Source organism: Trichoplax adhaerens, genomic scaffold (genome assembly GCF_000150275.1).
Source record: "Trichoplax adhaerens TRIADscaffold_2 genomic scaffold, whole genome shotgun sequence".
Taxonomy (NCBI): domain Eukaryota; kingdom Metazoa; phylum Placozoa; class Uniplacotomia; order Trichoplacea; family Trichoplacidae; genus Trichoplax; species Trichoplax adhaerens.
In genome coordinates, this window is record NW_002060944.1 from 732537 (window position 1) to 744751 (window position 12215).

The 12215-nt window shown below is 32.2% G+C and overlaps 2 protein-coding genes across 2 annotated transcripts; both read left to right on the forward strand.

Moving 5' to 3' along the window:
* Positions 1-1214: 1214 nt before the first annotated feature.
* On the forward strand, positions 1215-1919 carry TRIADDRAFT_21255 (uncharacterized protein; the record flags this gene model as incomplete). Its single annotated transcript, XM_002109132.1, has 1 exon — positions 1215-1919. One exon carries the CDS (start codon positions 1215-1217, stop codon positions 1917-1919), a length of 705 nt encoding a protein of 234 aa, XP_002109168.1.
* Positions 1920-5599: 3680 nt separating this feature from the next.
* On the forward strand, positions 5600-10485 carry TRIADDRAFT_52930 (uncharacterized protein; the record flags this gene model as incomplete). Its single annotated transcript, XM_002109133.1, has 13 exons — positions 5600-5676; positions 6463-6685; positions 7052-7198; positions 7572-7662; positions 7843-7961; positions 8263-8331; positions 8455-8583; positions 8724-9428; positions 9525-9579; positions 9675-9832; positions 9915-10027; positions 10149-10229; positions 10398-10485. The coding sequence occupies 13 exons, from the start codon at positions 5600-5602 to the stop codon at positions 10483-10485; spliced, it is 2055 nt and encodes a 684-aa protein (XP_002109169.1).
* Between the last annotated feature and the right edge of the window lie 1730 nt (positions 10486-12215).

The following is a 12215-nucleotide window of genomic DNA, read 5'->3' on the forward strand; positions in this document are numbered from 1 at the left end:
AAATCATTATAATGATGGCCTATCATTTCAATCATAGAATCTATGTAAATTGATCATGGCTAATCTAACTTTAGGCTTAGGCCATTCATTGTTTGAGCAATAGTGAAACAGACAGAGAAATTGGACATTGTTTTGATCATTTCTATAGCTATTCTAGTAGAAATTTGCAGCAATGTAATCATAGCTTTTAAAAGGAAGCAATTAATCGCCCAATGCAGATAGATGCTGATACTAGACAATCTAAAATTGTAAAGGTTAATTTATCATTGAAGTGGAAAATAAATTTCGCCATCAAACGTTGCAAGCTATACATACTATAGCACTATACAAGTGTCTATACGCGTAATTCTATACGGAACATCTTAAACAGAACAGAAGGTTTACCATATGTCTTAACGAACAAATGCACTGTGTGCATGATGATATTTATAGTATCAAAACAATCAAAATTCCCTCAAAGTAAGAGTTAAGGTATGCTTCATTTCAGTAATCTATTATCACAGAAACATTAATATTGTAAGAGTTCAATTCCATATCAAGGGTAGGAATTTAGTTCAATAAAGGCACTAATTGTTTGTTTCTACTATACTTTCATTCTAAGTAGCTGTATAATTGGTATGATCAATCTCATTTAAGATGATTTAATAGCTCTGTTAAAGCGAACAAATGTTATAGTAGTCTGAATAAATTAGTATTTAATGATGCAATATAACAATATGAAACGTTAATTAAAAAGGTAAAATAATAGCATTCATAGACAGTATTATTATAAAATTTCTATAGAAGAGATAACAACGTCTACTATAACATGATCTATCCTTTTATTGTTGTCTGCAAAGCTTTTACCAAATACTAAAGCATGAATTAAATTATAAAGATTAATATTGATAGTTAGATTGACACAGTATTACATAAGAAGTTAATTTGTAAAACTCACGAATATATTGACTGTTGATCAAGTAATAAAGGTAGCGAGTGCCGTTTTCATTTTTCTGTTTAAATCGTAGCTGGAAACTAACGAAATTACTCAATCAATCAATCAAATTATAATTATTTCATTGTAAATAAATACTAATGCTATTTGAAGTAAGAATTGAAGACCAAGATTACTTTTAATCAACTTATTACCTTATCTGAGGTTCATTTAGCCGAAACAAATAAGAACTATCTATACAAGTGGATTTTTATAAATCATGTTTAATAATTTAGTATCCATGTGGTGTCAATGGTTATACTTTGCTTTACTGTTGTCAAGTTTACAACTAAGCGTTGGAAAAGCACTATCTATTAACGCAATACCGACTCTAGATCTTCGACCTGTTCCTAGTGATGATTTAGATGATATTAAAGCGCCCTCTTTTCAAGCTGATTCGCTACCACTGGCACAGACTATTGATCATCCTGCATTAAGGAAGAAACTAGGCAAATATTACGATCCACAGTATATGTCGATAGGAAAGCCAAGATTACCCCATTACTTAGCTAATAATACTAACTTGTCACAGTACGTGGTTAAAGTAACAGGATTAGACGAGAAAACTGTGTTACCACAGTTTAAAGATTTTAAATTGACGGGGTATGATGGTAAAATCTATAAAATTGGCCGTGACAGTCGTAAAAAAGTTAAAAGGTGGTTATCGTCGACAACGTTCTGTCGAGTTCAATATAAATGGATCGATTTAAGTTCAGCTATTTGGCCTCGATATATTTTACAGGGAAGTTGTATTAATGACAGATCTTGTTCAATTCCGCCTGGTATGACCTGCCGTGGTACAGAGTATAAATATAAAAGATTATTAACTTACACATGTTTAATCAAACGATCTCACGATAAAAATGGTAAAACAATTGTTCATAAGCGTTGTACTTGGAGAAAGTTTAAATTTCCAATTCTTACTCGTTGTGAATGTAAATGTTAAAGTATAAAAAATAGGCAAGTTCTGTAGAATAGATCTATTTAAAATTAATAAGCAACCACTGTGACTATTTCGATACTTTAATTTGCCACACATTAACAATTGATGCCAGTGATTGTTTTCCTATATTTTTGTTGCCTATATTACTAGATTAACGTCAATAAGCTAAGATTAATCTAAACTAATTAAAGTTTCATAGCGTTTATTTCCTTACCGTTTTTTGACAAGATTATTATTGCAAAGCAGAGGTTTTACGTACGAGTATGTAGCTTTCCTTCCTGTATACTTTTAGTATTAATAAAATAAAGAAACGCTTAAGACTATATTTTTGAGTGATTCCGTTATTAACGTCTTTTTGCTTGCTTTCATTATAACTATAATCTATTCTCTAATTAATCTTACAAAAATCGTTATCGTAACAGATTCTAAACTGATCCAGTTAGAAAGAATATTAAAGCTACGATTAGTGACATTTTTATGATTTTTAAAGTAGACAAAATAGTATATTTAGCATAAACCTTTTGTAGATGGCATATTATTCTACTTTGTATTGTATTTATTAGCTATCAATTTTAATTTCGATTATAATTTTGAGTTAATTACAGTATAACTGCCGTACAATTTAAAAGCGGTACTGGGATAGTCTGTAGGATGATCTTCGAATAATCTTGATCAAACTTTCATAAAAATAGAATTTAATATCGTAACCCTTTCATAGAGATATCATATAGTAATTACCCCCAGCAGTTAGTCGATCAACACTGGATTTAGATACTTGCAGTCCTAAGACTCTTTACGCTTATATAACCACAGTTTGTTTTGAGATCTATCTTTTTAGTATCTTTCGGTAATTAAGCGGTAGTTCCATCATTTTATTTTATTCAAAAAAACTGAAAATGGGTGTTTTTCATGCTTTAGTGTAATAAGTAATAATAAGTATTTGATAAATTGATCCGCTTCTGAACTCCAACTGTAAATTAGTGGTAGATTCATACTAACCCATTCCTATATTTACAGTTCAGCATTATTCTTTCCCTTTAAGATATAATATTCGTAATTTGACATTGTATAATACATTTTACAATAAGATTCTTTTAAAAGTAGCCATTTCTTGTCCAATTGTAAGTATAAACTGTTATTTGAGAATGATTAAGATGGTTAAATCTAGCGAATTAGGTATAGCAAATAGCTCCAGTCTTCCCTAAATCTGTATGATATAATAGTTATTTATTCCACGTTATATATTATTATTCAAGTTTCACTAGTTAAATATTCTTCCTTAGGATAGCATAATCCCCAAATGGTTACTTTAATATTATCTAATTATTCAAAATTTTGTAATGTGCCAACACTAAGGAAGTAAACTTATCCCAAAGATTTATATAACATAATCACATAATAACTAGGAAGTAAATTTTTCCCCACAAAACAAGGATCATTACATCTGAATTTGAGACAAATTGTTGTTGCTAAATAGACGTCGGGAATAAGTACTTCATTGAATCATAATACTTAATCATTTATGTTGAACGTATAACTTACGATATTATTATGCATTTAAAATAATATAATTTATTTTTTTAGATTAGTGATATCAATAGAAGTTCGATGATGGCAACATAAACGTCTTTAGATTGCTACACTTGTATTTATGCTACTGTAAAGCACTGAAATTTTATTTTAATTTTATTAGCATCAAGTTTTAACAGTTTGTTTATAACGAATAAGTTCAAGTCTTTTGGCATTTTGTGACAATGATGACGCTACAGCTTTAAATAGAAGAAGGCCCATATTACTCTATACCATAGAATGGGGCCGCATTTTAGACAAGACTAAAAATGAACCTAAATTGTATGACTTAGATCAGACTCATCGAATTAAGCTATTTACCATTCTAATATTTTATTGTTTATAAACAATTATAATATTAATTATTGTTATCAAATTCAGGCTAGTAAGAGACATCTAATTTTTTTAATGTCTCTCCTATTTACCTTCATTAATAGGAAATGATTTAAACTCTTTGATTGATTTAAACTCTGATTGCAATGTAAGAAAATTTCGGCATTGCAAGTAGAGATAAGTGCTGAATCACAAACGCCCGAGTTATCTAGTCAATATTAGATTACTTGCTGATTATCATCAACAGTATTAATTGAAATGAATTGCGTTAAACCTTATTTCCAACTAAACCGTGCCTACCTGATTGTATTGCAGCACGTAAACAGTAAAATAGAACAATAGTCTGTAATATGTAATTATTTCACGCTAACAATTAACAGACCGTAGTTAATTATGATCAGGCAAGCCAATTTGTTCTTGATCAGCGTAGTATTATTGAACATGTTTTGAAGGGAATTTAATCGTAAACTATACTTTGATTCAAGTTGGTTTCCAAGTATCAATATATCAATGTTCTATTTCTATTTTGGTTATAGTGAAGATCATTATTTTCTTCGCTTGTTTGATAATAGATATATTTTTACCTATTTGTAGGTAACTAACTGTTAATGATACTGACAACAAAATAGTTTACCTTTCCTAGCATTATTATACAAATGGCGATTCTTTTCTAATTATAGAAAAGAAGATTATAATTTGGTATTAATTTGATCTCATGGATGAATTATAATGTCCTTGGATATGATCCAAGGTTTAACTACAGTTATACTTTGGCCATCCATTGATCATTTAATCGAATTGATCCAAAACCACGAATAAAATAGTAGGAGTATTTTTAATATTAAAATTATAGTTATGTACGTATAATTAGATGCTAATTCGTTGGTACCCAGCAAGCTATTGTCTAAAAACAATGTGTTTAGGGGGGATCCTATACGTATTATTGGGCAAAAGATGGAAATGGGCCATTTTTTATTATTTTCATCCAGCATTGATCTTCATAACATGCATTATTGTAAATAACGTGCTAGTCTGTTTGATCAGAAAGTATGTAATGTAGAAAAAGAAGTATTTTTGTGTGTCTAAAACATTGCCAATGTACGATTGAACGTCATTGAACGCGTAAGGAGCAGCTGATGATTACTTCAGTTTGTAAATTATTAGGATATGCTACTACGCTATTACAGTACTAAAGCAATAGAGTGGTATTAGGATTTTGGGGTCCTAAATTTGTTTTAATTCACCATTGAATTATCATCGCAGTAACCTCGAAACCGTGCTATAAATTCCTAGCAGACTTCTACTGACGGAGTTAAATAATACAGCTAGAGGACAGGCTGTAGCCAAGCGACGGATAACGCGCAGCTAGACAGACTGAAGGACTACGAAGCAGTCCCTGTCAATTTGCTCGATTGGAAAGCCAGTACATGACGTGGCGGTACAGTGTACAGTACAGTACGTGTTGTAAAGTACTGTAGTCTACTGTACTGTACACTGTACGGTACAGTACAGGAGAGAGTCGGTTAGTGGCTCTCTCTGGCATTCCGTCTTGGTCGAGGGTCGATGAAAGCTAAAGCCAGGAAATATACAGAATAAAATGAAAACCAAAAGCAACCTCTGCAGCCTATCTCAAGCATTTTTCTAATCGTGCTATAGCTACTGCAACGTGTTGTCAGCTAATATTGACATCTGCTCACCCGACGAAACGTGATCATGCAGTTATTTCGCTCGTTTATCTTCTGCTTCCTAACGTTGATAATACTGATGTGAGTATCTACGAGATGGACATGAAACTCTTTGCCATTTTGCTTGCTCTAGCTAGTAGCATGCCAACTTGTTGTAATCCATCAATACTGGCGTAAGCTTATTAATAGGATCTTCATCGTCGTATTATACATGTTGCCCAGTCATCGTTGAGATATCAACTTTAGTTCAGTCATGAAATAAAAGTGAATCACAATGGATAGGATAGGATAGGATAATTCTCATATAGTGGCAACGCTCTATACTTTGGCCGTTAGCGACGACGAATCGCGCTTTTGCGATATTGCGACTAACTGAATGCACATTGGACATAGTACTTACTGTGGCCTTGCAGAAACGTATCGAGTATAACTGGTAAAGGCCATAAGGGAAATTTCAATAATGTGTGCTAATATTCAATTTTCTGCCATATCATGTAGTACACTGTAACAGTACTTGGAATCAGCATAGTTATCAACCTCTTGTCATGTTGTCTAGACCATCAATGAACAATAGATGGAATCGATTCCTTCATTACGTATTCATTACATAGTATTGATATATAGGTATAAAGACCCTACCAGTGGAATAGCTATATAGATAGAAGAAAGTGATACTGTATTTCTCTATGCAGTATTTTCCTTCAGCACATCACATATCACGTACTACATATAAATGGATGCGAATAAATTGCAAGATAGATTAGAATATGTTTCAAGTCAATGGGCTGAGAACATATCATTTGACTAGTTAATATTGTTTAAAAATTATATTTAAAAATATGGTAAAGATCGGTTAATTATTTACAAAAGTACTCCAACTTGGCTAACCATTTCGATGCTTATTAAATCTGTAAGGAATAATGGCTGATGAGCTGTACGTATTTATATTTTATGAATAGCGTAAACAATCAACACTGCCTATACTGTCAAAATGATGATCGTGGACACTTGTTTGCCGGAAATCCAAATATTGTCGAAGTTGATGATGGCTCTTTGGACAAAATAACAGAAGCTGTTCTAGCAAATCATTTAGTCTTTGTCATGTTTTATGCACCATGGTGTTATTCAAGTCATTTAACAGCCAATCATTTTGCTGCTGCAGCCGATCGCCTTAGTACCTTGGTGAGCTAGTGCACGTATGATCTCAATTTGTTCTTGTCTATACTACATATTAATGAAGCTACTGGAAAATAGGACATTAATTCTATTGCTGATTATATCTTCGTTTACATTTCATGGTATTGTTATAGTAATAATATACTTCTGTTACGTATAAGATAACTCGCTTACAAGAATGTGCTCATAGCTGTAATATTTTATGCTCTATCTTCAAGAAAAGTATCATCTGAGATGTTGCACACATAGACATAAAAGATTGCATCGAACAGCATTATCGAGATGATTCCTTAAATTGTATATATATAGCACTGTCGGTTTCTGTTACACCATCATGACACTAATTGGTCAATTCCACTCCTTGCAATTTAGATTGTTTTTATTAGTGTGAATTGTTGGGTACCTGATAGTGAATGCTACAAGAAGTATAGATTCGCTCAATATCCACAGTTTTACGCTCATATGCAAGATACCAACAATCCTATCATTTATACTGACGAACCAATTGCTGCGAAAATGGTTAGTTTCGTTCACCATAGAATATTTTCCTAACTATCTTAGATCGTTGCATTCATAGCTTATCACCAAAAATAACCCCAACCTTTGAATTGGAAATTAAGCTTCTACTTTAAGATCAGTTACCATCTTGCCTTAGTCAAGTGTAACCATTATACGAAAACATCTTCGCAATTTTTAGGTCAAATTTCTGCTACAGCTGCTCAAACCCGTCAGAGAGATTAGAAAGAAAGGGGACTTGGAACTTCTATTATCGGAATCGCCAAACGTAATCCTGACTCATAGATTTTAAATGCAAATGAAGGATACTCTCTTTTTGACCGCTACTGACTCATATAGTTATAATAGTTCATTAATATTCTTGATGATATATTAGAGCCTTTTTGTCAGTTACTTGGGAGAAGACTGGTTTAATTCTACCATGTATAGCGAATTAGTATTGACTTCTTTGAAATCAATTGCCAATGGTAATGCATCTCGCAATAAATTTTATATAATAATATTTAGGATTTTACATTCTCGACTTGGTTTTACTGTGTAAAGTTACTTTACTGCTAGGAGAAAACTTAAACTTTGGCTGATTACGATATCATGTATTTAATAAAATATCGTCTCATAGACATTCGTGAATGATCTTAAAATCATAGGTCCTATCGATACTATCGGTTTTGCTGTTATAACTACGACTGCCTTGGGACGATATTACAAATTCGATGTTGATGTTGTACGATCAGCTGCATTATATGTTTTACCGGAGAAGAAATTGGTAAATAGCAATATAGGACTAAAATATAGAAATTAGGTATTTTTGCATAATGATGTGATGAGGGAGACAATTAATTTTTTGTCATTTATACTATGTAATATAGATCTAGTTAAATACGTTGTTTAAGAGCATTACATCTGTTGGCGTTGTAATTTTCTACTATTTTCGTACATCCTTAGACATGTCTTCAATGTGCAGTTATTTGCATTATCATTGGATTATACCCGTATATTAGCTACTAGCAAATTGCCTAGAAGTACTAATTGCAAGTAGCGCACTAAAAAATGAAATTTTGTTCTAGGAATATCCGCGACGATTACCATTTGCCATGGACAACATTCTTAATTGGACAAATTCTAAAAATATTAAGGTTTCATTTATTCTATACCTTTTAGGAATAAATTACGATCTTTGTCCTTCTCAACGTTCTCACAGCATTTCTCCCAGGTTATGCAACTAATAGTAACCTTTTTTTGTGTTCTATGTGCTAAAGCTGGTTAATGAACTTGTACCAAATACATTTTTCTCGGACAATTTTATATCTAACCTCAAAAAGACTCCCTCCGTTATAATGTTTACTCCTTTGAATGATTCATCCGTAGCAAGGAAAGTACTTCACGAGGTAATTATATACAATTATATTCTATTACTTTGAAATATGAATTACAATAGATTATAATAAATTTCTAACAGATAATAACGTCGTTTTGAGAAATACTAAAGATACGATATTTATCTGATCTATTACATGTATCAATGTAGTATAAACTATCTGCATTCTCCTATTGGAAAAAAAGACGTGCCTTATTGAAACGAAGTAGAAATGAAAAGACCTGTGATCTTAGATCTTATTGTCTATCCTATCCTTCTTCGGATCAGAAAATGAACATTTGTGATTTCTGCATGTCGTGCTGCCGCCTTGATTTTTATTGTCATTATTCGTTACGAAATATTCAGCAAATTTTTAGTGGCTATTTTAAGCATCGACGAAACAAACCAACGACTTATGGTTGTAGTAGTATATACTGGACAAATTACTACCGTTCTCTGACAGTTTTATCGTCGTATTGTTGTTTGGATGAAAGCTCCAGTAAAATTATAAATAATTCGAATATTAGCAATGCGGAAGCTGGAGTGGATTTATATACAACGAGAATTCGTATCCATAATATTTCATGTAATGGAAGTAATATTGTTATTGCATCTGATGCCTTATACAATTACAGCAGTAAAGTTACTCGACAACGTTTCTTTCATCTTGAAACTACTTGCAAGGATAATTGTGTTTTTGGATCAAGCGCAATTTTACAGTATGGGCTAAGTAATGTTGCTCATATAGATCGATCCAAGGTAGAACTTCACTTTTATTACATTGATTCTGGAAGTTACTGGCAACTTGCTATTAATCTCGGTGTTGAGGATGGACTGGGAAAGTCGAGAATTGCTCTTGCCATCATTGATTTAAATGTATGTCTTAAACTTATAACTAATTCTTAGAAGCTGTAGTCATATATTATATGCAATCATTAGTCTTATTCCGCGACGGACGATAATTATTTTTAGGGTGAAGTTCAGTACGTAGAGAAAGAGAATCGTCTTTTAACTGTGAAAACTATCAGTAAGTTAATAGTAGATATTAGATGATGTTCTTCTACGAAAGCTTTTCTTTACACACTCAAGATTGCATGTAAATACCTTCTTAATCATGGTTAGGTTACTTTCTACAAAGATATTTAAGACGTCAACTTGTTCCTAGAAGACGGCACGTAAATACAACAGTAACCGATGTATGCCAACCTACGGAAGATTACCCGTGCCTTATCGACATTTCTTATTTTAATTTTAACGAAGTTGTATTAAATAAAGAAAAGGTAATTCTAGTGACGATTAATGCTGATGATTACAAAACTAAAATTTTTAGCTTAAGCAAATTGATTTGATTCTTCTGTTTAGAATGTTTTACTCATTTACTATGCTCCCGGGTGCGGTGTGTGCCTAGCGCAATTTCCCACTTATCTAAAAGTTGTCCATTACTTTTTACGTTCTCCTAATATTACTGTGGCTCGGTATATAATAGATAAAAATTTATTAACGTCATCTTGATGTATATACCTCACCAGCAATTGCAATTATTTGAAATTGGTTTACTTTTTATCTATTTTTGGATTCGTAAACTAAAATTTGAAGAATTGATGGTGAAAGAAACGATCTACCAGTTCAGTATAAGGCCTATAAGTATCCAGCGCTAATACTTTTTCCGGCTCATCGGTAAGGGTTACCGCCTAACAAATACAGTAGATATTTTGCCAAGGTCGTCGACCATCGTACGGCCGTATTGATACAGTTTCCGTTGCTAAATCAAATACTATAATTTAAGTGAATAACCAAGCACTACTGTATTACTTCCCAAAACTGTTTTATCGTCTATTGCTTTAGGAAAGGAGATTCTGTGCCATTTCCTGAGAATGAAGTAATTAGTGTTGCTTCTGTCATTGAATTCGTTCTACGTCACTCTTACTGGTAGATTCTCGATAGATTCTTGGATAAATATTTCCTAAGGTAGCCTGTCACGATCTGTGCTTAAAATAGCAAGGCATAATTTCAGAGTTAAATTAAGTTCGGCAAATTCATGCGTTTCGCGTTGTTTTAAAGACCTTAAATTTTATTATTCAACTATATTTGTACTATATTTGAGGTATGCTGTGTAGTACCTGCCTATTGCAAAATTTAATCATTTTAATTTAGGCCTTTTCTATCAATTTTTACTAGATTGAATTATTAATGATTACTTAAAAGCATAAAAAATGATGTTATATAATATTTAGGGATTGTACTTCTCCTAGATTGTATGAGTACTTATTCCGGAATATGTGATGTCACAAAATTTGGTGTAGAACTAAGGGTATTTTCGTTTTGTAGGATTCTGTATCATGTGATTTAATATTCAAAGGTGTTATACGAGCATATTTAAGTTATACTCGTATCACAATTATTAGACTTCAGAACTATAATCGTATTCCGAACGGGCTATTTTCGTAAAAAGTTTTGATTCCGTAAAGACAGAAATTAAATCAAAGGCAATTAAAATTATGTCCATAGTCTTGCAAAATTTTATTCTTATGTACTATTTACAAGGGCAAGATATTGCCTACTGCACTTTTATTTTTAAAATTCAATGCAAAATTTGATAACAAGTGTTATTTCTGAAATTTTAAATAAACTATTATCTCAATTGATGGAATGATACATTTATTGCTTTGATTACGAGATTGCACTCGTAACAATATGCTGTCCACACATAATTGTAACCCATTCGGATATATCTGTATTATAATAATATATTGAATGTATTTAATAAACGGAGTGCGACTAGAATATGCCACATTTACTAGTATCGCATGAAGGTTGTGATTCTTTAGTTGTTGCAAGCACGTTTATTAATCAATGTACTGTATACAGCAAGGGCTTGTAGAAGAAGAGATGAAAGTTGATGCTTATGGTACTATTATTAGTATCAACTGAATATAGGTAAATTGATTTGTTACGAAAAAAGTAAATATCAGTGATCAATCAATAACTCGAAGACATAATCCATGCTTAAATGCCAAGATGAAGGCTGATTAGTAAGGCATGCACTTGTGAGTTAGCGTCACAACATAATCTCAATGCATTACATAGCAAATGCTTAATAATTATATTTGAACCTACATACCAACAGCATTAAGAATAATTGGCATATTGCTGCAGCAGTATTGCACAGATGTAATCTAGGCTTCATTTACATTTTCAAATTCTGTTGTTCTCTACAGTCTGTAGGCTACAGATCAATTTGTAGACCTTTACTGTAATACTGCGTATGTTGAGATTGTTTATTTATCAAGTCCAGGCGTCTAGCTAACTGCCAATTAATACTGTAGTTAGCTTTAAACGAGATGAAATAGATATGTTACCCAAATGATCGTAATCGACCAGTCCTTGTGAGAAGCATACATTTGCATTAGCAGGTCATGCAAAGCAGGCTGCAGGCTAAGCTCGTTAGTAGAATGCTGCTTACGCGTGTATATAGACAGCTACACAATGATAACGTAATTAACTTCACGTTCGCTTTACAATACTATGGTAATTATCCTATGATTATTGTAAAAATGCGTAATCCTGTTTGCAAATCTGCACAGAACTTATTAGTGTCGAGATCATTTAATTATTATCAATGATTAATATCCTTCTTGCTGTAAAACGTTTTTATAATTAATT